The sequence below is a fragment of the Colobus angolensis genome, unplaced genomic scaffold, assembly GCF_000951035.1.
Source record: "Colobus angolensis palliatus isolate OR3802 unplaced genomic scaffold, Cang.pa_1.0 Scaffold14, whole genome shotgun sequence".
In the NCBI taxonomy this organism is placed as follows: domain Eukaryota; kingdom Metazoa; phylum Chordata; class Mammalia; order Primates; family Cercopithecidae; genus Colobus; species Colobus angolensis.
Window position 1 is genome coordinate 10,103,806 of NW_012114488.1, and position 27,247 is coordinate 10,131,052.

At 47.3% G+C, this 27,247-nt stretch overlaps 1 protein-coding gene across 4 annotated transcripts in view; it reads left to right on the forward strand.

The window, feature by feature from the left end:
* The window catches only part of RPS6KA2 (ribosomal protein S6 kinase, 90kDa, polypeptide 2), a 445,332-nt gene that overhangs the window by 394,430 nt on the left and 23,655 nt on the right, over positions 1 to 27,247 (forward strand). For all 4 annotated transcript variants that reach the window (XM_011934953.1, XM_011934954.1, XM_011934955.1 and 1 more), the window contains 3 exons: positions 4,020 to 4,122; positions 12,811 to 12,941; positions 14,665 to 14,790. In XM_011934953.1, the coding sequence (XP_011790343.1) occupies positions 4,020 to 4,122; positions 12,811 to 12,941; positions 14,665 to 14,790 (360 nt within the window). The remainder of the gene's footprint in view (positions 1 to 4,019; positions 4,123 to 12,810; positions 12,942 to 14,664; positions 14,791 to 27,247) is intronic.

Sequence of the window (27,247 nt, forward strand, 5' to 3'; positions counted from 1 at the left end):
CTGCTCCGGGCTTCCTCACGTGCGCTTGTTTCCCGTGAAATTCATTTCAGCACTGTGGCCACACTGTGTCATTCTGACATCTTGGGACAAATGAGATGATTTTAAATGTGCTTGCGAATTTGATCATGAGACTGCATTTTCTCTCTCTCGGTTTTGACATGAATTATTCCAGAGTCTCAGAAAGGGGGGATCCAGGGCAGAACTGCTAGTGTCTGTCTCGCCAAGCTCCGAATCCCAGGTGAGATGCTGCTGCTGTTTCACTCTCAACAGAACCCTGCCTGCAGTGATTTACATACAAAGCAAGAGGCCAGATGACTTCTCTCCCAAAGCCTCAAACCCATTCTTAGGTTTGCAAATGGAAAGAAAAAGCATACATAGTAATAACACATATTAGCACCTTCCAAATGTTTATGTAGCATCAGGAAGACATTGATCCATTGGCCTTAAGCCGTCCAAAGGGCCAAAGTGACTGGCTCCAGTTAGCCCCAGACGCCCTGCACAGAACCTCACTGCCTGGCCCAGACCAGAGTGAAAACACAGCAGCCTCTGGCAGATGGGGCATGGTGGTCTGGAGGCCCCATTGAACAGGCTGTGCTCACAGCCACAGGTGGCACACGGACCCGTGTTACAGGATGGACAGTTGCCTGAAGGCTCCTGTGGCACAGAAGGAAGGCCCTGGCCCTCGGCAAGCGCTCCGTCCACTCTCACACGCATGCCTCCCTCTGGTCTTGCTGGGGTCTGTGGGCTGAAAGCCTGGGCTCACAGCCGAGGGATGGAAAGCACGGGGAAAGCAGAGGCGGGCTTCCTCCTGCCGCCGTGTGAGGAGGAGCTGTTGGTGTTGTACAAAAGTGCTGCAGGACCACCTGGGCTCAGGACCTCCTCCCTGGGCATCCCGGGTGACTCCCAGCGCTGGGCTAGGCACAGATGCGGCAGAGCACAGGGAATGTCTGAGCCCCGCCACCAGGCGCAGTGTCCTGAGATGGAGGGAACGGGTACCTGACTTCATAGCAGACTCTTCGTATTAAAGGAGTGGCATGGCCTCAGCCCAGAGGAGGTCACAGCAGTACCAGTGCTGGGCTGTGAATCTGACTCAGAAGGCGGGAAGGTGACAGCCTCCAGGGGTGAGCCTCCTGAGTCAGGGTGGTCAGAGATAGAGCCTGTGCTTTCCTGGACAGCTTGTGTGAAGCGAGGCTGTGGTGCGTGCCCCATGGGTGGATGAGGAGGGTGAAGGATGTGGCCTGCAGGAAGCCAGGCAGGGCCTGTAGCCCTGCCACACCGGGGTTTCCGTGGGGAGGGGAAGGGGTTCCAAGGACAGTGGCCAGTCACCTCAACATCCGGTCCTCCTTGAAGAAGCTGCTTGACATTACACTTTCGAGGGTTGGAGCAGAAATAAGGCAGGAAGGGTGAGAGAGAGAAGGAAGCAGGCAGGGCCAGGGTCTCCCACCTTCAGCCTGGGTGACACCTGTGCGATGCTGTGCGGTGGGGCTGTTATGGGTGGGTGGGTTCTGCACACCCTGGCCTCCACTCCCTGGGATCTCCCAGCAGTCACACAGGTGTGGCGGCCAGCAGTGTCTCTGGGCACTGCCAAATGTCCCAGTGGGGGCAAAACCCCTCCATGAAGAAGCACTGGGCACCAGGCTCTGGGGATGTTTTATCAGAGACTATGGCAGGGTAGGGGCAGGGGTGGGCAAGATGGGTCCCCAGGGCAGCGGAGGAAGAGCTGGCATGGAGGAGAGGAGCCAGAGGGGCCATGTGGGCCCCTGCGTCCCAGAGGTAAATACTTCACGGTAGAATTAATATGTGACAACCAGTTTGTATTTTATTTTGTTTTTAATGGAAATCTCTTGTGTAAATAAATTCCTCCTCATAATAAAAGTAGGCCTGGCTCTGTGCTGGATCGAGCTAGCGTGTGCGCTCTCTCTTTCCATCTCCCTCTCTTTCTTCTCCCCCTCCCCCTCCCTCTCTCTCCCCTCCTGCCCACTCCATCTCTTTCTCCGCTGCTCCCCCGGTCTCTCCCCCTCTCTCCCTGTCTCTCTCTCTGTCTCTCTCTCCATCTCTCTCCCTCACTCGCTGTCACACAGAGGGAGGATGTAATTTTGACTTCAGCAGGATTCTTAATAGCCCGGCTCTCAGGACTCTGGGTAACTAACGAGCTGCACTGGCCTGTTCGTGGCACCCGATGGCCTGGGCTTGCCCGCTCAGGAGACTTCCTCGGGCAAGTACATGCGTCCAGGGAGACTATTCCCACCTGTCCTGTGCCTCACTACAGAAAGTAGCATCTTTTCATTTCTGAAAATGGCTTGAAGAGTAATTTAGTGCCTAATGGAAACTATGCCCCCAGGGCAGGAAATAGCCAAATAATTCGGGGCTGAATTCAATCCTGTTTCTCCTCTGATGGCTCCCACGTGCACGCCCTGAGCTCTTGTAAATCAGGGCACATCCTGCTGCCTGATAAGCCCCCGTGGGAGCTCGGGGGCGTCCGTTGGCACCTGGCCCTCCTGCAGTAGCTGTGGGCCCTGGTTTCTGACCTGGACTCTGACCCAGGTGCTCCCGGATAAGCAGAGCAGGGTGTGCCCCAGGTGGGACCCAGACGTCAGATGCCCTCCTCCCTCCTCCCTCCTCCCTCCCCTCCCTTCCCGTTGGGCCTCATCGGAGGAGGTGTTGAAATTTGCTTTCCAGTGTCCTTGAGAGATGTAGAACAGGTTTCAGCTGGAGTCACTGCATCCATTTTCCAGAGCTGCATGGCCATGAGAGTCCCTGACTCCAGAACTGAGCTCAGATGGTCACGCACAAGTGCCCAAGAGAGGGTCCCAGGCTGGATGTTTTCTGTGAACGCCGCGGGGACCCTCACCAGGCAGGATTAAGGAAACCCCATGCTCAGCTGGGGCAAGACCCCAGCCTGGCCCTGCCCTGCCGCTGCCCTACCAACTACCAGGCTGGCCCCTCAGCACACTGGCATGGCCTGTGCCTTCTGTCATCAGGGTGATTTGACTAAACTCAGCCTCCTCTACTGAATCTGCCCAGCTCAGCCTTCTGGTCAGGCCCCAGGCCCCAGCCCTCCCTCCAGTGCCCCTCCCCCTCCCCACTTCTCTCAGGACTGGGCTCCCCCCGCTCCCTCCATCTAAGCACCACTTACAGCATCACCCACCTGAGGACCACGCCAGGTTCCAGATACCCGTGCGTTGTTTCCTTACATTGAATTATCCCAATCGAATGTGTTGTTGCCCTAGAGGATTGAAAACAACACATCTCGGCTTTGGAAAGCTTTGTCAGGCAGGCAGCTCTGAGACCAGAGCACAAAGGGCTGTGGACTTTCTGTGCCTTCTGTCCAAGGTCCTCTTTGGGAAATAAGTTTGGGCCCAGAGGGGGCCGTGGGAAGGGCTGGTTCTCTGAAGATGCAGGCGTCCTCCTGTTGAGGAGCCTGAGCGCCCTCATTCTGACACCCAAGGCAGGTTTCTGGCAGAGGTGCCAAGGCCCCCAGAGCGCAGGCCCTGAGACACTGGCGAGGGAGCACCCTGGGGTGGCCCTGGGTCGGCGGTTGTTACAGTGTCCCATGGAGCTGAAGTTCCATGGTGCTAGCCCCAAAGTCCCAGGGCAGGGAGGAGAGAGCCACACAGCCTCTTCACTGCCGTCCCCAGTGGGGGCAAGTGGTGGCTGTCCTCTATGATTTTACCTGGAAAAAAAGATTCTACTACCAAGAAGAAACTAGAAAACTATTGCCCTAAAATGACACTTGGCATGTCCCCAAACCCTCATACCTCAAACTATGCCTTTTCTATATCTTTCTATAATGCATAGTTATTATTTATGCTATATTATCTAGAATACTACCCATATTAATATATTTTATATGTCATCTATATTTCAGAGTATTTAGAAATCCCTTGTAATCCACAAGGCCGATGCAGTCTGTGATAAGAACGTCCTTCCCTCCCCACAGCAGGATTCTCTGTCCCCAGTGTTCTGTGGCATCGTCTGTGCATTCTCAGCGCCCTGTCTTGCTTTCCTTGTATTAATAGAAGCTGTACCGGAAGGAGATCAAGCCACCATTCAAACCAGCAGTGGGCAGGCCTGAGGACACCTTCCACTTTGACCCCGAGTTCACAGCACGGACGCCCACAGGTGTGTGCCACAGTGGTTCCCTCTATTGGTGGCTTCTCCCACCTGACCCCTTAGGGACTGATACCTAGGAACAAGAGATTCCCATGCTTAAGAATTCTTTTCATGGAAAATAACTGTCCATTCTGTTTGGATTTTTTGTTGTTGTTGTTTTCTCTGCTCAGTGATAAAGGTTTAAGTGATAGCCCCAATTCTCTGTTGTTCCCTACGCAACCTCCACCTTGGAAATGATGAAGGTGTCCTATGGATTCTCTTATTGCAAGTCACCAGTCCAGTTACTTCCTGTGTCAGAGAGACACACAGCAAGAGCAAGAAGAGAAACTGGAGGCAATTAAAATCCCTCTTTCAATTAAAGTGCATTTACGGAGAGGGAAGGCGGTCAGTTGTGTCTGTAGATCTGTGAGCTATAGATATTATTCATGCAAAAAACAGAAACCCATTTGAAAAGTTGTATCGGCTACTAAATAGCATAGCAAATGGATGCATAAATTTGGTCTCCTGGTGTGTCTGAAATTACTCTTGGGGTCTAGCAAATTTCATCAGCACTCGTCAGCTCCCTTTAAAAGTTATCTTTTTTGGGATATTAATGAATTAAAGTTTGCTTTTTTATATGGTAATTATCCTGGTCTGATAGCGCTGTCATAACAAAATACTACAGAATGGGTGGTTTAAACAACAGTTATTTATTTTCTCACAGTCTGGAGGCTGGAAGTCCAAGTTCAAGATACTGACAGGGTTGGTTCCTGGTGAGGGCTCTCGCCTTGACTTGCGGACAGCTGCCTTCTTGCTGTGTCCCCACGTGGCCTTTATTCTGTGTGTGCAAAGACAGCAAGACTGAGCTCTGGTGTCTCTCTGTCTTCTTATAAGGACACTAGTCCTCTTGGATTAGGGCCCCACACGTTTATCCTCATTTAACTTCAGTTATTCTCTTAAAGGCCTATATTAGTCTGTTTTCACACTGCTGATAAAGACATACCTGAGACTGGGCAATTTACAAAAGAAAGAGGTTTAATGAATTTACAGTTCCACATGACTGAGGAAGCCTCACAATCATGGCAGAAGGCAAGGAGGAGCAAGCCCCATCTTACATGGATGGCAGCAGGCAAAGAGAGAGCTTGTGCAGGGAAACTCCCCTTTTTAAAACCTTCAGATCTCATGAGACTCATTCACCATCATGAGAACAGCACGGGAAAGACCCGCCTCCATGATTCAGTCATCTCCCACCAGGTCTCTCCCACAACACATGGGAATTAAAGCTCAAGCTCCTACAAGATGAGATTTGGGTAGGGACACAGAGCCTGAGATTTGGGTGGGGACACAGAGCCAAACCATATCAAGGCGCTGTCTCCACATACAATTACACTGGGGGGTAGGGCCTTAACATTTGAACTTGGGAAGGACATAATTCAGTCCACAACACTAACAGTATGCTGGTTATGTACAAAACCATCCATAAGCTCCTTCTGTAGACATAAGCGGGACAAGTCCAGAGAGCTGGTGGCCAGGCTGCATTTTGGATCTACAGGGATTTGCTGTATTTTTTCTCACTGCTTTTGAATCTGAAGTTTTCTTATTTTTTAAAAGATAATCAGGAAACAAATAGATGGCCAACCACAAAATGTCAAGTAGATGAAGTTAGAGAATCCACTTTGTTCCTCCGGATTCAGGCTGTTGGTGAAATCCCTGTTTCCCATACCCAGATGAGTACATTGAGGTGGGTGTGAGCTTGTGCAGATAGGGAGGGTCATGGGGCTTTTAGTGGGACTTTTGATGGGCCTAGGCCAGCTCCTGACCCAGGCTACCTTGGTACCAAGAACAGGAAGAAAGCTGATTCCGGGCACTGTTAACTAGGGAGTCATGTCACCGACTGTTCAGTTACTTCTTTTGGGTCCTCCTGCAGTCCCCAGGTAAAATTAAAACTGTCATTGTAGCTTTGGTTCATCACTGATTCGTGATGTAATGAGGCTGCCTTGGAAATCACTTGTGGGTCTGCTCTCTCCAATAAGTGATCGTGGGATTTTCACCTCACCCCATTCTCAGCTTCCTTAGAAAGTATTTGTGTGTTGGGGTTGCTCCTTCCCGTTGACAAAATTAACCCAGTTCACAGAACAGGATTACTTTTCAGTTTCTGAGTTTGAAAAGAGGGGGCAGGATTTGGGGATTCCATCCTGACTCTGCCCACAGGTCACCCAAGCAAGTCATGATATTTCTCAACCTATTGTTGACCTGAATGTAAGAGGAGCTCAGAGACAATTAGGTCTGACCACGAGATCATTGTCCCTGAGTCCACAAGGACCATATGGTCCCTAACAGAATGCGTACACGTCCTCATGAGGTGCCGCCGTGTGGGGCTGTGTGTTTAAAATGTGGAAAGAAAGTCTATGTTTGTGCTGCTTGGTAAGAAAATGTTAATGCAGTCAACTCTAATATTCACATGGACATGCCTTTTATCTTATCTGTGAAGAATTTAAACCCCAACCTAGTTGGCCAGTGGAACCAGAAGCTTTTTTTGAGCATCTAGAGAATTCCATTTTGTTTTAATAATAGCCTGAGGAAAACATAATTAGACACATTGCACTCCAATGCTATTCAGAATTGGCTTTTTTATTCCTTAGTGTTTCCAGTTCTCCAATCAGTTTCACTGAATTTATCCCACCACCGTTTGCCTTTGAGGTAGGTAGTAATTGAAGTGCTAAAGACACATTAAACTCATTCTGATTTGTATAGGAGGGTAGGATTTTCTAAGCATGTGAGCTGAGCACATGGATGGGTGAATGAGCAGCTGTAGAAATGTGACTCTGAAGCAATGGATAAGCTACAGATCCTTTACTGGACACACAGTGGGAATTTCTTGTAGTTAGGCTTTTAGTCTTTTCTTAAACTTCAGCCAGTGCTCAAGCTGGTTTCTATTCCCTGATCACACGCTGGCTGCCCATTGGAACAGGCCGCTTAGCCGGAGATGCCAATCTAAGATTTAAAACTGATCAGGCAGACTCCACACATCAGGAAATATCTACAGGACCATGAGAGGTTATTTGTAATTACTGTAATTCTACATCTCTTTTTATCTAACTCACATTTTTGCTCTTCTTAAATACTGGGCTGAAAATCAGCATCCCTCAGGTGATTGCCGGGCGCGGTGGCTCAAGCCTGTAATCCCAGCACTTTGGGAGGCCGAGACGGGCGGATCACGAGGTCAGGAGATCGAGACCATCCTGGCTAACACGGTGAACCCCGTCTCTACTAAAAAATACAAAAAACTAGCCGGGCGAGGTGGTGGGAGCCTGTAGTCCCAGCTACTCAGGAGGCTGAGGCAGGAGAATGGCATAAACCCGGGAGGCAGAGCTTGCAGTGAGCTGAGATCCGGCCACTGCACTCCAGCCCGGGCGACAGAGCGAGACTCCGTCTCAAAAAAAAAGAAGTACTCAAATTCTATTTAGGCCACCTATCATTTCCTTACTAGCTAGCCACAGCGACCAAATATCAGCCTCTTAACTTTCGGTGAAGACCTAAACTTGGCCTTCAGGAGATTGCTGTTACTCTTACCCTTTCCGCAGGCTCTCCTTGGTCTGTGTGGGGAGAGGCCTAAGTTCTCTGGCCACGGAAGGTTGTGGCTGTGTCTTCCATGCCTCTTGGTTGGTTAGAAGACATTGCTTACTGGAATTACAGATTTTCCATTCACCAATGAAACTGTATCTGTCAAGTTAACGTGGCCCGTGCCCCCACCCCACACACACTCCTCCACAGGCTGTAAATTAGACTCCCAATCCTTGCCCAGCACTTCACACTCTGTGGCTCCTGCGGATTCCCTGGAATAAGCTCCAGCTCTGAGTCTGAGTCCCTAAGGGAGGACATTAAAGTGCCTCCAGGTTTGAAGATTTCTTAAACCATGATGTAGCCGTGTGTATTTCATTTTTCCGGGGAGAATCTGCGGCCCATGGTAGCTCAGGGGATCTTTGGGAGGAGGCAGACCTCAAAGCCAGACTTTGTGCAGAGAGCAAACCCGGCGTCGCAGGAGCGCCTCCTCCTCCAGCTGCTCTATATAATGGGAAGCAGAGCCGCCCAGAAAGCCCAGAGCTTCTCTGCCGGGTCGCGCTGCAGAATTTCAGTTTCTGAAAACCACTCAGTGTGCCTTCGGTTTTTTAATGACGCTTTGCTAGTCTGGTGCGTTGGAAGTTTATTTCCAAACACAGCCAACTCTGGTCACTTTAGTCCAGGGGTCGTGTGGGCATCTACCAGGGGTGACTGTGAAGGCCCCTTTGTTGGCCCCTTTGAGGGCCGACACCTGGCTCTGGCTGCCTCTTGGTTCAGGACACTGAAGGTGAGTGCGGGTCCAGGAAGCTTCTTACCCCAGGAAAAGCACCAGTGGGGTGCTGGGTCATCCGTCTGCCCACGGCCTTGCCCCCACTGGCACCAGAGGCCCACATGGCTTGGGGCCTGGCTCCTGAGCTTTGGAGCAGCTGCCCTCATAACTGTTGCCTCAAAATATGATGCTAAGAAACAAAAAAACATGTTCTCTGCAGCTGCCTCCCAGCTCCACACACCTGCCACACCGTGAGGAGATAAAACAGAACTAGGTGCACTTTTTTCCTTTCAAAGTACAGCAACTAAAAGAGGAGGGGGGGAGAAAGTGCTAAGAGGCAAAGGCCTGCAGGTAGAAAATTCTAGAATATACAAATACACACCTATACGTACATGGAGTCTTAAAAGATATATAAATAAGAATGTTTAAATTTTTACGTATGTGTGTTTTCAGGAAAAATTACATATTGTATTATCATATATTATAAATGTACATATTATATAATGTATTATAGTATTCTATTTTAATGTAATATATATTGTCTTTTAATATATTAATCTATTCTGTTATCCTATTCTATTTTTATATATATTAATATATATTTAATTTTTTAAATAATGTTTGGGTTCTTCATATTGTTCAACAGCTTTTTGCTTTTTTGAATTTGACAAACGATTAGGAAGCCATGTGTCTGTCAGTCCATGCAGCTGTAGCTCCTTCTGATGGCCCTGGCCTCACTGGCAGGACTCACACAGCAGTCATTACAAAGCATACTGATACAGACGGGCCACTGTTGAGCATGACCATGATTATTTCAGTGAGGAATATTTAGTGTCTCCTTTTTCTTTTCTGTAACATATATCACTGAAACAGACTTTTTCTACATTTATGTCTAAGTACTTTGGGATTTCTTTGCTTGTTTTTTGTTTGTTTGTTTTTGTTTTGTTTTGTTTTGTTTTGTTTTGAGACAGAGTCTCGCTCTGTCACCCAGGCTGGAGTGGCTTGGCTTAGTCTCGGCTCACCGCAACCTCCACTTCCCAGGTTCAAGAGATTATCCTGCCTCAGCCTCCTGAGTAGCTGGGATTACAGGCACCTGACAACCACACCTGACTAATTTTTGTATTTTTAGTAGAGACGGGGCTTCACCATGTTGGTCAGGCTGGTCCTGACCTTGTGATCCGTCCACCTCAGCCTCCCAAAGTGCTGCAATTACAGGTGTGAGCCACCATGCCCAGCCCATTTTATTTTTTATTTATGTAAATGTCAGAGGTATGGATGTAGTTTTGTTCATGGGTAAAGTGCATAGTGGTGAGGGCTGGGCTTTTAGTGTAACCATCACCTGAGGAGTGTTCATTGTACCCATTAAGTAATTTCTCATCCCTCACCTTCTCCCACCCGTCCACGTCTCTATTCTCTATCCTTCCACACTCGACGTCCACATGCAGACGTTATTTAGCACCCACTTATGAGTGAGAACATGCGATGTTTGACTTTCTGTGTTTGAGTTGTTTCGCTTAAAATAATGGCCTCCATTTCCATCCATGTTGCTGCAAAAGACATGGTTTCATTCTTTTTTATGACTAAATAGTATTCCATTGTGTATATGTACCACAGTTTCTTTATCCAATCACCTGTTGATGGACACTTAGGTTGATTCCATGACTTTGTGATTGTGAATAGTGCTGCAGTAAGCTTGCAAGTGCGGGTGTCTTTTCTTTTCCTTTGGGCAATGCCCAGCAGTGGCATTGCTGCATCGAATGGAGTTCCATTTAGTTCTTTGAGAAATCTCCATACTGTTTTTCATGGAGGTTGTCCTAATTTATATTCCCACCACCTTTCTCCACATCCTCACCAACATCTAGTTTTTTTTTTTTTTTTGACTTTTTAGTAATAACCATTCTGACTGATATAAAGTGATATCTCATTGTGGTTTTCATTTGTATTTCTCTGATGAATTAGTGATCTTGAGCATTTTTTATATGCTGTTTGGCCACTGGCCATCTGTATGTCTTTTGAAAAATGTCTATTTATGTCCTCTGGTCAGTTTCCAATGGAGTTATTTATTTTGTTGTTGTTGAGTTGTTTGAGTTCATTGTAAATTCTAGATATTACTCCCCTGTCAGTTGCATACTTTGCAAATATTTTCTCCCGTTCTGCAGGTTGTTCGTTCATTCTGTTGATTTCTTATGCTGGTCTTAAAAGACTTTTTCTTTTTCTTTCTTTCTTTTTTTTTTTTTTTTTTTTTGCAATGGAGTCTCATGCTGTCACTTAGGCTGGAGTGCAGTGGCACAATCTCAGCTCACCACAACCTCCACCTCCCGGGTTCACACAATTTTCCTGCCTCAGCCTCCCGAGTAGCTGGGATTACAGGCACACATCACCACACCCGGCTAATTTTTTAAAATATTTTTAGTTTTGCAATGGAGTCTCATGCTGTCACTTAGGCTGGAGTGCAGTGGCACAATCTCAGCTCACCACAACCTCCACCTCCCAGGTTCACACAATTTTCCTGCCTCAGCCTCCCGAGTAGCTGGGATTACAGGCACACATCACCACACCCGGCTAATTTTTTAAAATATTTTTAGTAGAGACAGGGTTTCACTATGTTGGCCAGACTGGTCTCGAACTCCTGACCTTGTGATCCGCCCACCTCAGCCTCCGAAAGTGCTGGGACTACAGGTGTGAGCCACCACGCCCGGCCCTGAAAAGACTTTTGAAGTGTTTGCCTAGACCTATGTCCAAAGGAGTTTTCCCTAGGATTACTTCTAGTATTTTCATTGTTTCAGGTCTTTCATCACTTAAGTCTTTAATCTCTTAGTTGATTTTTGTATATGGTGAGACATAGGGGTCCAGTTTCATTCTTTTGCTTATGACAAACTAATTTTCCCAGTATCATTTATTGAAAAGAGTGTCCTTTCCCCACAAAGTTTTTGTCAACTTTGTGGCTTTATTTCTGGGTTTTCTATCCTGTTCCGTTAATCTGTGTGTCTATTTTTATACCAGTACCATGTTATTTTGGTTGCTATATCCTTGTAATATATTGAAGTCAGGTAATGTGATGCTTCTAGTTCTAGCTTTGTTCCTTTTGCTTAAAAGTGCTTTGGCTATTCAGGCTCTTTGTTGGTTCCATGTTAACTTTAGTATTGTTTTTTCTAATTCTGTGAAAAATGACGTTGGTTTTTTGATAGAGATTGCATTGAATCTGTAGATTGCTTTGGGTGATATGTTCATTTTAATGATATTAATTTTTCTGATTTATGAGCATGTGATGTTTTTCCATTTGTTTGTGTCATCTAGAATTTGTTATTACTGTGCACTTTTGAAAGTAATTCTGTAGGATAAATTCCTAGATATAAAGTTGTCTTCAGAGGACATGCAAATTTTAAAGTTAGCTTTAAAAGTTACCTTGATTTTCCAAAAGATTATGCCAGTTAGGCTCCCTCCTACAATTATAAGAGTGTCCACCCGCTAGCCAAACCCAGATGCGATTGCTTTCTTTCATTTTTGTTAATTCATTAGGCAAAAGTGTTATCCTATTTAAATATGTGTAGGCTCACTCCTTAGAGAGATTGGGCATCTTTTCATGCCTATGGTAGCTGTCAGAATTCCTTCCTTTGAGTATTTTGCTCTTTTCTCATTGATCTCTGGGAGCTTTTGGGCAATAGAGAGTTTTGCCTCTCATCTGTTATGTATGATGCAGATTTTTTTTCCCCACGAGGCATTTATCCTTTTGTTTTTCTTAATGATAAACTTGAAATGGGATCAGTCTCACGGCAGTCATGCTTTTGAACACAGATCTTACAGAGATCAGAAAAATCTTAATGGAAGGGAATTACTCCTTTTGTACCCTGCCTTGCTGTGGACCAGAGCAACATTGCCCACATGTCCTTGAAGAGCAGAGCACGTGCACAGCACACACGCAGTTATGCAGCTGTGGGCACAGGGTGGGACCTATGGAACCTAGAGACCAGATGCTAAGGATACAGGATTCATGTTCACTGACAATTCCATCCTGAGGTCATCGGTGCCTTCTTAACTGAATCTGGAAGTGGGTAGGGGTGGAGGACTGTGGTCAAGAATATAGAGTAAATTCAGAAGTTAGCAAACTAAAAGATGCCGTCAATGATAATCCTAAAGTTTTTGTTCTGGGTATTTTTGCCATTTAAAAATCAGATCGTTAGCACAACCCAAAAGAAAGTAGTTTCATCTGGTTCAGCATTTCTACATGTCTGTTTTACCTTTTCCTCCAACACAGGCATATACCACGCGCACATTTACACACATGCACCCATGAATTGCATACACATACCTCATGTACACACACTATCACTTCACCCCAGGGTCACCCAGCTTTCATGGCATCTGAACTCTGCCCCTGTCACCTGCAGACTCTCCTGGTGTCCCCCCAAGTGCAAATGCTCATCATCTGTTTAGAGGATTCAGCTTTGTGGCCTCAAGCCTGATCCAGGAGCCCTCACAGCAAGATCTGCACAAAGTCCCAGTTCATCCAATTGTGCAGGTAACTGCGTTTGCCTGCAGTGGGTTGGGGGCAAGAGGGCACTTGGACGATGGGTGACTCTGGTGTTCCCTGTGACCTCAGTCACCCGGGGGTTGGGTGCTTAGGATGGGTGGACTTTAATCACCAATTCTTCTTCCCTCGCACTTCCCATTGTTCTGAGTGTCTGCCATGATGGTCCCTCGTGGTGGTCCCCCATGGTGGTCCCCATGATGATCTCACGTGGTGCTCCTTCATGGTGGTTCCTGTGGTGGGCCCCATGGATACTCCCCATGGTGGCCTCCTGTGGTGGTCCCCATGGTGGTGTCCTGGGGTGGTCCCTGTGGTGGTCTCCCACGGATATTCCCCATAGTAGCCTCCTGTGGTGGTCCCCATGGTGTTCCCTGGGGTGGTCCCCTGTGGTGGTCCCTGTGGTGATCTCCCTGGTGGTCCCTGTGTTGTTCCTCGCGGTGATCTCCCTGGTAGTCCCTGTGTTGGTTTCCATGGTGGTCTCCCTGTGGTGGTCTCTGTGGTGGTCTCCCAAGGTGGTACCCATGGTGGTCTCCCTGTGGTGGTCTCTGTGGTGGTCCCTGTGGTGGTTCCCATGATGGTCCTTGTGGTTGTCCCATGGTGGTTCCCATGGTGGTCCCTGTAATGCTTCCCATGGTGGTCTCCCTGGTGTTCCCTGTGGTGGTTCCCATGGTGGTCTCCCTGTGGTGGTCCCTGTGGTGGTTCCCATGGTGGTCCCTGTAATGGTTCCCATGGTGATCTCCCTGGTGTTCCCTGTGATGGTTCCCATGGTGGTCCCTGTAGTGGTCTCTGTGGTGGTCTCCCATGGTGTAATGAGCCCTTGCTCTTACCCTACTTGGCATTTGTCTTAAAGAGGGAAGGTAAAGCCCTGGGAAGAATGTCACTATGGTGTCTATGGCCAGAGACTGGAGCATCTTCCCTGTGTGGAGTCCAGCCAGGACCCTAGGATAGCAGTTTAATTTGTGGGTATCATTTTCCCATGATGAAATGTAATCTTTGGGAGGTCTTTGGAAGGTCATATTTTTATAATGAGTTTCTCACCTAATAAATGTAACCAGAATACAGAGAATTCTAAGGGATTAAACTTAATTAAACTTAATTCTAATTATGATTAAACTTATTTAAGAATTAAGTCCGGGTAAGTTGGATGGCGTTGGATTTCCATCCTGTTTCCTTCCCTGTGGCCTTTGGAGAAATACAGGTGTGGAAAGTGGACATTGTGACAGAGCAGGCTGCCATGGGTGGCTTTCTGTCTCAGTTCAGAGTGGGTGGGTGCAGCTGCTGTATGCAGGTCAGAGCAGGTTGTGACTTGGACACCACGGAGTCAGATTTCCAATGAGATGTTTCCATCCAGAGCCTTGCTCTGCACACAGGCATTGGAGCCACACACCCAGTAGTTGCCAGCACTTCCTTTTCACTTTCAGATTCTCGTGCTCTCAGATCTTGGCGAGAAACATACCAGCCAGTGGACACAGAATGGCCTGGTGTCTAAAAGTTAAGAGTCATGGCCCAAGGAATCAGAGAAGTTGAGATTTAGGTCGAGAACATCACTAAGTAACTCTGCAGCCTTGGGCAGGGGGACCCTTGAGCTCCCGGGCTCCAGACACTCGGGTTCACAGTCGGCGCCTCTCTTCGCCCCACATTCTGTGTGCGTGTAGCCGCCTCATCCCCTCGTATGAGGGTTCCAACAGCTCTTCTTCTCTCGGTCCCTCCGCAGCAGTTACACGGGAACAACATCCACTTCACCGATGGCTACGAGATCAAGGAGGACATCGGGGTGGGCTCCTACTCAGTGTGCAAGCGATGTGTGCATAAAGCCACTGACACCGAGTATGCTGTGAAGGTAAGGCAGGCTGCTGGGTGCGCAGGGCCCTGTGTGAGTGCAGCGCGTGGGAGCACGTATGGTATGTGGGAGCATGGAGCATAGCAGGGCCCTGTGTGAATATAGTGCGTGGGAACATGTATGGTACGTGGGAGCACGGAGCACAGCAGGGCCCTGTGTGAGTGCAGCGCGTGGGAGCACGTATGGTACGCGGGAGCACAGAGCATAGGAGCATAGCAAGGCTCTGTGTGAGTGCAGCGCATGGGAGCATGCAGCATAGGAGCACAGCATATGTGCTTGTGTGCTCAGCTGTGCAGTGACTCCAGCAGGGACACCTGAGCCTAAGTGAACATTCTATTTGCCATTTTCCAAGCTCTGATATGATGGAATTCAGTTTGCTTTGATATGCGGTCATCCATTAAATGGTAGTTTTGCAAATCAGGAATATTTTCGGTCATATCCAGCACATAGGGACTGAGCACCTCTTGTAGCTTTGTATATGACATACACCAAGAGAAAAGTTTTGGGGCCCCAATCTTTTGAGAAAATAGAGTTGGGGAACAGGTATAGAATTTGGCAAAGAAAGAAAAGAGGGAGAAAGGAAGAAAATACTTTAAAGAAATAAATAAGCTTGTATTATTCACAACAAACTCTGGCAGAGAGTTAATGGTTTTACTCCCAACCGTCAAGAACAGTATAGAGAAACAATTCTTTATAACCCAATTTGGCAGTCTCTACATAGTAACTTTAGCTTCTGTAATTGTTGCTGTTTAAATATTTGATATGGCAATCCAGAATACCAGTTTCTAGAGATTTTTGGTTAGTAAAATGTAGATTAAAGATAAAGCTTCCTGCTAAAATCCGAATCAAATTTATGTTAAAAAAAAAAAAAAAAAGGATACATTGTACATGCTTTCTAAAACAGCAAGAGGCACTTGAAACTCCGCCCCTTTCCAGTGGAGCTGAAACCCAGGCTGTCGCAGAGCGAGGTCCCAGCCTGTGCTGCCATCATGACTGGGACCTGCCCTGCTTACCCAGTCACGTCTGTAGCACACGGTGCTACACTTGCCCTTCAAAGAACATCTGCCCAGCCAGCAAGTAGTGTACATCAACTGTGATTCTTCTATATGCTGAAAAGATTGTTCAAAATAATGACAACATTGAAATGACCCCATGCCATCCTCATTTGCCCAGAGCTCCACTGAAATTTTGTGAAAACAGGTATTTCAAAAGGGTGGATCCTCAAGCATGGCCTGGGATCCTCAAGCGTATTCACTGGGAATGTCTACCGTGTTTCTTGCACTGGGAAAACGCTTTGCTGTCACAAACGACGCCGGCCGAAAGAAATCTCAGGTCCCTTGATTTTGTTTGGGTCAAGAATTTATGGATGATTGACAAATTTATCTTGAATTTCTCAAACAAAAAGGAAAGTTTAAATATGGAGAAACAATCAATTTGTGGTTTGCTCTGATAGCATCTCTGTGTTTAGTCTGCCCAGAGTCTTGAACCCATCCAGGAAAGGTGAAAGGAAGGAAATAGATCATGATTTACAGTTCCTGGAACTGTAATTGGGTGGAGACTGCAGTGAGCATTACTGTCATGGTAGAATGTCCACCCGTGGTGTGAAGAGCAGGAGAAAACCAGGTTTGGTTATGAAGTGGTTGCCTCTGCAGCCTGGGGCGCATAGGCTTCATGCGTTTCTAGGATTTGGATTGTTGAGACGGGTTTGTCCTGCTCCTCCATCTCATTGGGAGAGTTTTTTAAAGGAGAACTTAGATGGGCACCTACCATTTGCATATCCAGGTGCTGTTCCTGTGTCCCGATGTTCCAGTGGTGAAGAGTAGACCCCTATTCTGCCTTAGACAAGAGAATTTCACTTGTATTTTGAAACATATTTCACATATGCTTTGTAAGCCTACATGGGCTCCTTGGAATGTTTTTCTGCCTGGGTCATTGCTCACAGAATTTCTTTAGATTGTTTATCGGGTGACAGCAATCCCAGAAACAATCACTGCTTCCCAGTGAGCTCAAAGAAACAAGCCTGTGAGTTGGTCAGCCCAGCAGCCACGGTGCCCTTCTAGAAACAGCCTGCTACTGTGAGGGAGATCAACCCCCGTTTTGTGCCTCTGCAAGTAAATCCCCCAGTGACGAGGCAATGGTGTGTTTCCTAATATTCCCATATCCAGCTCTTATATAGACGCTGTCTGAATTCAGCTTTGTGACACGGCTTGTAACTCAGTCCCTCAGTCCTCAAAGATCTTGTTAAGGTCAAACTCTGTGCAATTTAAGCAACAGCTCTCGAGGAGAGAAGCCAGGCACTGTGGCTCTGGCCGATGGTAGAAGAAAGAGCCTGGTCTTCCTGTTTCTCTTTCACAAACCTTGAAGTTCCCTGGACAAATTTGGCCAGCGGACATGGCAGGGATTTCCCTTGTCCCTTCTGAGACTACAGTGGGTCATAATGTGTGGTCTGGAAGATGCATAAATTAACCAAGCACGGGAAGGTGCAGCCCCATGAAGGGCCCAGGACTTTTCAGAGAGATGTGGCTCATGGTCCAGAAGGCTCCTGTGACCAGAGCCATTTCAGAAGCACGTTTCAGCTGGCCAAGGGAGCGGTGACAATAAGTTCATTTATCTGTAGGTAGACATGGTTGTTTAGATTTCCTCCCAAGATGAACAAGCTGGCATTTCTGTGCAGCGAGCTTGTTATTTAGAATGGACCCGCTTGTCACCAAAACTGCTTTGACCCAGTGCAGAGCACTGTGCGGTTTTGTTTTCAGCATTTCCAGGTGGAATATAGTTGAAATACTTTTGGCCTTTGTCTGTATCCACTGACTTGTTCTTGAGAAGCATCATTCCCACCTGTTGACGGACGGACTAAGAAACAGCAAAGTTCAGTGACTTCTAACATGACCCAGAACTAAGCATGTGGCAGCTGGTTGTCTGATATGTGAGTTGGATCTCAGCTCAGCAGATGTCCAGCCGAGATTGTCACTAGAATCCAGCTTTACCACTCCTAGTTGCCGCTTGAGCCATATACAAGCCCACCTACCCCTGGCTCATGGATAAAAACGGGGTCTGCTTCAGAAGCAGTCCTGTCAGAGCCAGACAGGGCATCCTCCCATTCAATGGCATGGATGACCCAGAAATGTCCCCACCGAGTAATGAGAGAAAGAGGAGTGCAGCAATCTTTACTAAACAATGAGGAGATTGACCAGAATTGATGGATTCTGCCCAGGGCAGTCATATTCATTTGGGGTGACTGTGGCCCCCAGGGGACACTGGCAATGTCTAGGGACTTTCTGGTTTTTATGGCTGGGGCAGGGGCTCCTGGCATTGGTGAATACGGGTCAGGGAAGCTGGTTAGCATCCTGCAGTGCACAGGACAGCCCCTACAACCTGCTGCCCCAACAAAAGGTTGAGAAGCCCAGCCTCAGCATCCTTGTGGGTGAGGGCGAGTCTCATGTAGATAAAGGCCAGGAGGCTGATATTTTGGAGATGGGGATGGAGTTTTTGTTCTTCCTTGAGTTTCTGATGAGTCCTTTAGCAACAGGATGATGATTGCCCAACAGCTCAGTGTTCCCCACGTGCTGCAGGGCAGCCCCCACCCCACCCCATCCCACTGTGACTGGGCCATGACTTAAAGTGCAGACCCTTCTAAGAGGAGAGTGGGGCCATCTCTTCACCTCTGTGAAGGTCAGGTAAGGAGGTTCAGAGTGAATATGGAGTCATAGTAGTTCTCACATTCTTAGAATATCATTATATTTTGCTTTAAGTTACTTCTGCATTTTTGCAGGTTTCTAATTTTGCTACCAGAGTTACCCTGAAACATGTAAACTACATTTAAGGTTCTACTTAAACCAGTTTACCCGAGTAATCAAACAACAAGATTGTTCGATTTGCATTTATTTTCAGCTGCATTTTTCACTTGAGTCCCTGCTATATGCTGGGTACTCTGCTAAAGGTTGTGGGAAGTGATAGCTCGAATTAGTCCTAATTTTAGTACCGATTCGAGTTGTCACAACCTCCAACACAGTGCCCAGCTTAGAGCAGGGGCTCAATTAACATGGGCTGAATGACAACCTGGATTCCCAGGCTTGTTCCTCCCTCTCGACTTCGGCAAACAACAATGGAATGTCCAAGATCCTTCACTGGGGCAGTCCCGCCTCGGGCGGGAAGACACTGACTCTCTTCCTTCTCACACGCACAGCACCGTTTCAGGCTGGACTTGATGCAGCGCATTCTGCCAGTGCCCCCAGCCAGTGCTCTGATGGTTGAATGAGAAAAGCGATTATGTTCCCTCAGTGCTTCCTCTTCCTTTTATCAGACACATTGTAGATGAACAGATGTGCCCTACTTTCTAATAACTACGAACCATTTTATTGGGACAAAATAGCTAAGTAATCTGATGTAAAACTAAAGTACGCCTTTGTTTTTATAACCAATCCAGGGAGACTAGTGGTGGGTGATGCAGTTGTCCAGGGCTTCAAAATACCATGGCAGATGGCTGCATAGCTCTCCACGCATTAGGGCGCCCTGCATTTAAAATAAGATTCAAATAGAAGTAACTATTAAGTGTTGGAGGTAATCATGATCCAGGAGGATTAAAAGGAAGGGGGGAGGTGTATTTGAAAGGAAAAATAATATTCCTATTCCATCAAAGATGCTGTGTTCACTTTATAAGAATTGAGAGAGGAAATTATTTATCTTATTCTTAGGTCTTTGTTGCTTAATGGAATTAGGTACATATTCTAGATAGTGCTGATTTGTATAAATGGAAAGATTCCTGGCATTATATTGGTGGGGGAATATATAGGAATATGTAAATATGTACAGTTGGCCCTTGAACAACACGAGGTTGAATTGTGAGGATCCACGTATGCAGATTTTTTTCAGTAAATATATTGGAAAATTTTTTGGAGATTTGTTACAATTTGAAGAAACTCACAGACAAACCACATAGCCTAGAAATATTTAAAACATTAAGAAAATGGTATGTCAGGATGCATAAAATATACATAGATGCTAGTCTATTTTTAATCATTTTCTACTACAAAATTTACACAGATTTATTATAAAAACTTAAAATTTATCAAAATTTGTGTGCTCAAGCATAGACCATACATGGTGCCATTTGCAGTTAAGATAAATGTAAACAAACATAGATTCAGCATTAAATCATAGCTGCATCAAATTACTGTGGTGAATACGGCACTAATGTAAGAATTTCACAGCGGCCTTCCATTACTGCTGTAGTGAGCTCAGGTGTTGGAAGGATCCGCTTTAAATGTCCTGTGACACTCATCATCTCCGTGTGAGCAGTCTGTCTCTCTAGGGAATTGGGAATAGCCTTAAAAAATGGTATCTCATGGTTCTCATGTATTTTTCATCCTGTTTAGTGCAGTACCATAAACCTTGAATAACATCATAGAACCTCTAAGAAGTGCCATGCCACTAGGGACGCTGTGTATGCTCCCAAAAAGAAGAGAAAAGTCATGACATGACCAAAAAATAAATAAATAAATTGAATTGTATGATACGTACCCCAGGTTGAGGTCTGCAGCTGTGAGTACCCCCCTTTTCAGACAGACGATCCATCTTGTGAACAGACGGCATAAACTCACTATATCCATGAATACAGAACCATACACTAAACATATTTTCCTTATGATTTGCTTAGTAACATTTTCTTTCCTCTAGATCATATTATTACAGAATTTGTATTAAGAATACAGTATATAATACATATAATGTACAAAATATGTGATAATGGACTGTTTATGTTATCAGTAAAGCTTTATTTAAGTCAACAGTAGGCTATTAGTAGTTAGGTTTTGGGGAAGTCAAAAGTTATATGTGGATTTTCAACTTCTTGAGGGGGTCGGTACCTCTAACCCCCATGTTCAAGGGTCAACCGTCTACACATATCAGCGCTAATTCACTACAGAAATGTGAGCTTGTGTCACTAGTATCTCCCCTTCTCATAGCTTAATACAGGTACCTTGAGAGAGCTCTTGGCCATCTCTACTAGTGACTCAAGGTTTTATTTATTATAGATGTCATAATAGGCATAAAACTACATCACTCGAGTGTCGATTTTGCCACCTTGACCCTCTTTTGCAAAACACCATCAGTACATCTATGAAGAGGAAACTGACTGAGAACTGAAGTTTCTGAGACCAGGCGTTAGATAGAATGGTGACAAGAGTTACGAGGATGATGAGAGTAAATACTTCATACTCAGTACGTGCCAAGCACTGCTGTAAGTGCTCTGTATGTGTGAAGTCACTTAATCCTCACAGCACCCCACGGTGTAATTATTTTCATTATCCCCATGAGGGAACAGAAACTCAGAACGGTTCGACACATATACGAGAAGTCACAGCCGGTCAGTGGGAGAGCAGGTTCCCGTCCAAGCAGTCAGACCCCGAGTGCACACTCTCGACCCCTGTCGGGCAGACCCACTCCTCATAAGGCGGGGAGCGCCAGTGTTCCGTTTCAGCCAGATGCTCTATGCCTCTCAGAGTACCCAAACCGCGAAGGAATGAGGCAGCGTTCAGAGCAGATGGGGCTGGGAGTAAGGCTGGGCTTCAGAATAGCTGGAAAGTCAAGTCACTGGACCTGCAAGAAAAATCCATTGTTTGATAAACAGCCAAGGTCCCTAGGCTGTAAGGGGAAGGTGTGCCAGGTACAAGCGGAGCTCTATGTGAAATCGCACCTGAGTCTCGTGGTCTCGCGAGTCTGGGTGTACTCCGGTGAAAGGTCCTGCTGCCACCAAGTGGGCCACGGTTCAGCTGTGTAAGCGCTGAGCGGCAGCTGGGCCGCTTCCTCCAGCTTCACCTCTGAGGGCACAGAGCACCTGGTTCCTCCAGCACTCAGCTGCGAGGCCCCTAGCCAGGGCCCCGGCCCCCAGCAGCGCCTCCAGCTTCCTTCCGCACAGCGTTCAGGATGGTCTGCGTTCATGTAGACCTTTGTTTGCAGTCTGTGCTCCGAGGTCACTGGCAGCACTAGCCCCGGCTCCTGTGGATCACAGCCCGCTCCTCCTCAGGGCCAGCGCCTGGGCTTGTTGCAGAAGCTACATCTTGAAAGAGCCCATGGCCTAAAGCTGGGCGCTGCAGTGAGCTGCACGGGGCTGGAGAAGGAGAGGGCTCCAGGGAGCTTGCGTTCAAGCTGACTCCAGAGGATCCAGTGCCAGGTCCTACAAAAAATTCTAAGCTATTGAGAAAGCAGCGGATGGCTCCACCATGGGGCTCCCCAGTATCACATGGGGCGTTAGCTGCACCCCTCCTGGGGAAGAGAGGTGGCTGTGCTGCTGTGTCAAACCACTGTGGCCAAACCTGGAAAGAGACAGGTCAAGGCCAGTCCTGTCTTTAGGGATCAAAATGCATTTTTTATAGAAATCATGTGAAAATGTGAAGCAAAGAGAAACAGCAGTTGAGAGGTGAGCTATGTGGAGGAGCAACATTAACCATCTCGAGAACTACAGACAAGGCTGTAGATGCCTTCACAGCCACAGCGGAAACCCAGAGAAAGGAGCGTTCACAGGCACAGAGGCTGGGACTCGGAGCGGTTAAATAAAATAGAAAAGAGAAAAGAAAGAAAGCAACATTTAGATGGACAAGGAGGGAGACTGGGTAGCTTTGGTAACAGATTGCATGACTGAGGAAAACAGTGGCATGAATTTCTCTTCCACCAGAAGAGACTCAGAGAAGATGGAAAAATGATGGTATCGCCTGCCGGAACAGCAGCTCTGTCCAGCCTGTGTCTCTGCACAGGCATTCTCTAATCAAAGAAGCTCCTCAGTGGAATTGGTTGGGTGGTTATATTTCCTCGAAACACACATTGGGAAGCTGCCCTTCTGGATGATTTAACCCTTTGCCCGTTTTCCCCAAGAATACTCACCAGTGGCATTTGCGGCAGCAGCGTTTGCCCCGAGATAACTTTGCCGCGAAATACCTCGCTTTTATTATTATTTTTGCACCACTCTAGTATACTGACTTTGGAAATGAAGGACATCATTCTGTTGATAGCATTCTGTTTTTAGTAGTGGCATTTCCATTTACAGAATCTAGTCATTATCGATCGTTGATAATGTCAAATCCTAGAAAACGTAGCATTCCTACAGGGAATGTTAACTTCGTTCTCAGACAGTTGTTGGCCAAAGATTCATTTGATGAATCCAATTTTTCCAAAATAGACAATTCTGATGATTCACATGATTCTGATATTAGTTCTGTTTAGAAATAACTCCAGTAACAGTTTTTAAATTTTATTTTCACGTTGAAAATCAGTCCTATTTGCTTCGGCCTCAATGAATGTGTTTACGTAAAATTAAATGAGTGCTGGCAGCGAGCTGCATGGTTTTGTTTTTGTTTTTTATTTTTTTTTCCCAAAAGAGAAAGACTTAATGTGATCGGCTCATGGTTTTGTTTCTTGTATTGCTCAGCCCCTCCCAGCAGGCATGCGGCGGAGGATGGTCATCAGCAATAAGATGTAGCATGTGCCTCCTGCCCACTGCCGTGTCCCCGAGCCCGTCTCACCGGCTCCCACCCACCAGCCAAAACTTGGTTCTTGACTCTCCCACCACAAACCTCTACCCGGTCTTTCAACATGGGCTAGTTTCCTATTGTTGACACAACACATTACCCCCCATCTAGTGGCTTAAAACAACCTGAGCTTATTGTCTTCCAGCTCTGGAGTTCAGAATTCCACAATCGGTCTCACTGGGCTACAGTCCAGTGTCTGCAAGGCTGGTTCCTTCCGTGGGCTCTGGGGGCTGAGAGTGGATACACAGCAGATGGTGGCCAGGCCGGGCCCCCAACAGAAGTCTGACCCACACCTGCAGCCAGCCCCTTTATCTACAATACACAGCTCGGGAGGCCAGTGACTGTGTCAGACTTGCAGGAAGCCAGATTGCTGTCTCTAGTGACAGCCCGGGAAGCTGAACTATAACTTCTGTGACAGTCAGCCCCACATGGCCAGGACTTGATGAATGACTGACAGCTTCCTACATTCTGTCCCTGCTTCCAACTCAGGACCAACCAAAGAACACAAATATGCACCCGAAGCCCACAGGATGCCCTGATTTTAGTTCCCCGCCTCCGTCTTTGGCAGCCAGCAGCCCCCTTCACCCGCATCATCTTCCCTACGGCACGTTCCCCCTGCTTGGGTTGTTTACTGCCTGTGTGCACAGCCCCGTGAGAGCATCCACTCCAGGGCAACAAAGGCTTTGCTTTGGCTGTAGTTCCAGCACCTCAAGAAAGTCGGGCACATGGCAGGAGCTCACTCAATTTTAGCAGACAATGAAGAGGCTCCTCATCTTCATTTAGCATAAATATTTGGTAGTGAAAGGCTAAGTGTTGATTAAAAGAAAAATATATGACCAGGCACGGTGGCTCACGCCTGTAATCCCAGCACCTTGAAAGGCCAAGGTGGTTGGATCACACGAGGTCAGGAGTTCAAGACCCATGACTTGAGCTTTCCAGCTATTCTGAAGCCCAGCCTTACTGCCCAGCCCCAACTGCTCTGAACGCTGCCTCATTCCTTCGCGGTTTGGGTACTCTCAGAGGCATAGAGCCTCTGGCTGAAACAGAACACTGGGGCTCCCCGCCTTGTGACGAGTGGGTCTGCTGGACAGGGGTCGAGAGTGTGCACTCGGGGTCTGACTGCTTGGACAGGAACCTGCTCTCCCATTGACCAGCTGGCCAATGGGAAGCCCCATCTCTACTAAAAGTATAAAAATTAGCCGGACATGGTGGCACGTGCCTATAATCCAGCTACTTGGGAGGCTGAGGCAGGAGAATCATCTGAACCTGGGAGGCAGAGGTTGCAGTGAGCCAAGATTGTGCCACTGCACTCCAGCCTGGGTGACACAGCGAGACTCCATCTCAAAAAATTAATTAATTAATTAAAGATAGATAAAAGAAAAATATGAGTCAGAAGCTTTACTTCAAATTTGAATTTTTAAAATCAGGGTTTATAATATAATTGTTCAACAGAGCACTTCGTGCCTTTGGAATGCATTTCATTCTGCAGCCATCCCCTTGTTCAGGAAGCGGTTACCTTTTTCATTCATTGAGACTTTTTAATTGGACGCTTTTACTGCCACAGACGCAGGGCAAGGTGAGAACACAGACCTGCTCCAGGGAGCTCACAGCTTAGCCATTTAGGAATTGGGTCAATGACAGAACCAGAAACTACACCAAAATGTGGAGTGCAACTCTGGAATCTGAAATGAAATGAGCTTTACAGTTGGTTTGGCTCTTTCTCTTGGCCTATTGTTTCTTCAGACACATGGTACCGATACACATGCCTGTTCACTGGCGGTTCCACTTGTAAATTTCCCTTCGATTGTCTGAAAGCCCATGCAGGAGGAGGAGAGAAGACCGTGCAAGCTCAGTGGGGCCGGGTTTTCCCAGAAAGAAGCACATGTGTAAAGACGCAGCTACTCCCCGTTTTCGGTAGCAAATTTTTGTTGTTATGTTATTAAAAGTACCTTAGTTTGCTTTAGCAACAGAATCTGATAAAAAAGTGAGATCCTTAGAACTGTACAAAAATATGTGTCACCCAGCTCTTAACTGCAGTGATACAGCTCTGTGTCACCCAGTTCTTAACTGTAGTGATGCGGTGTGACCACGCAGGCCTGGAGCACGGGCCAGCCTTCCTGAGGAGGCTCCCATTCTGTACTCACGTGAGACCGTTGAAAAGAACGTGGTGTTTCTGTGCCCATCTTCACACTGTGTGTGTAATTTGTCAACCAAAAAAGAAACGGAATTAAGACAGATGCTTGGCATGAGTAGAGCTTATCTTTAGAAGGAGAACTGATGAGCCTGGAAATTTTAATTTTTTTCCACCAGGATAAAACAGGAGTTGTTTCTCTCTGTCATTAGTTTAAATTAATTTTACAGGAGAAGGTGTCTGTTAAATTTTACAAATGATCACATGCTCTCCTACCTTTTTTCAAATATGATACTGATCCTTTCGGCAAGTCAAAGGAAGTGGCCTGCCTAGCGCGAGCGTTCTGCAAGCCTGTGAGCTCACGCCACCACCCGCGTCGTTACTGCCTCGAAGCCATCTGGTCAGGTTGTTCAGTGTCCCGGGAGATGGTGTCTCCACTGATGGAAAGAGACGAGAAAGACAGGGAAGGTAGAGAAACGCAAAGACCAGAGGAAGAGGGAAAGGTATACTAAAAGCCGCGAAGTCTCTTGTCGCTGCCTTTGGCCAGCAGGAATGGCGGTGTTTGGCACCTGGCCCCATGTGTCGCTGCTAAGGAAGATTATGGTGGTGTGCCATCGTGTTGAACCCAGAATTGCTTTGTGGATATTCAGACACCTTGACTTAGCATCTCTAAGGAAGGTGGAAATATTCAGCCTGCTCGGTGACGCCATGGAAAGCTTATTTACCGGTTGTGGTGGGTGGCCAACCCCTGGGAAATGTCCTTTTCTGTAGGTTGTAGGAGTCCTTTCTAACCAGCTGTTGCCAGATGAGGAAAAGAAAGCTGAGAGAGCTTGTCCCCCACCCCACCACACCACTCCTTCTCCGTGGCACGTCAGTATTGTTTGAGCATTAGCCGGGAGGGGAGGCCTTGTTCATCACCACGCTTGCTGAGAAGGCCTCCCTGTTTTGTTGCATAATAAAGACTATAAAACAGTATTATTCACAGAATGAGGAACACCATCCACCAGAGGTTGCTCTAATAAGAGCAAGCCCAACACGGTCAACCCCAAGAAACCGACCCCACAGAGAGGAAGTGTGCTGGTAGGCACTTGGGGCCCACTCCCTGGTGCTCCTAACAGTGCGCCCAAACCCCGGCTGCCCCGCGGCGATGGACGATAGCCACACCTCACTGCCCACTCCTGGGTTAGCACTCTCCAGCCTTACCTTTCTCAAATAGCTCAACCTCCCTGCAAAAATAAAAACAAAAGCAAAAACAAAAAAAATTGGAAAAAGAGTTACAGGGAAAAGCACCAACACTTCCTGACAGCATCCGGGACGGAAACGCAGGGTCGGAACTGCCTTGCCACTTCATGTCAGAGGCTTGTCTGCGCAGGCTTGATTTGGAATGATTCTCTCAGGTCAGGGGAAGGCAGGAGCCCAGGAGGGCAGTGTGAGAACCTGTTCCCGCCATGACTCCCTTCCAGCATGTTCCTGTAATCCCAGCTACTTGGGAGGCTAAGGCAGGAGACTCCAGTCTGTGGGACTTCCCTTCGAGGACGGGGAGCGCCATTTCCCATGCAAACCCACCCTCCTCATTGCCCTGTGCTCCAGAGGCTGGGAGGCCGGGAGGCAAGGAAGCCAGGAGGCTGACTATTAGGGACCACTTCCATGCCTCTGGCTTCTGGGCAGTTCTGCTAGTGCGAGACAGACACCACAGGACAACAGTGGGAAGAGAAGTGTTGGGCTGAGGACTTTCTGCCCACAGCCCCTATCAGGGTGCACCTCCCCACCCCTGCAGCCCCTCTGGTCCTGTGACTCACCCTCC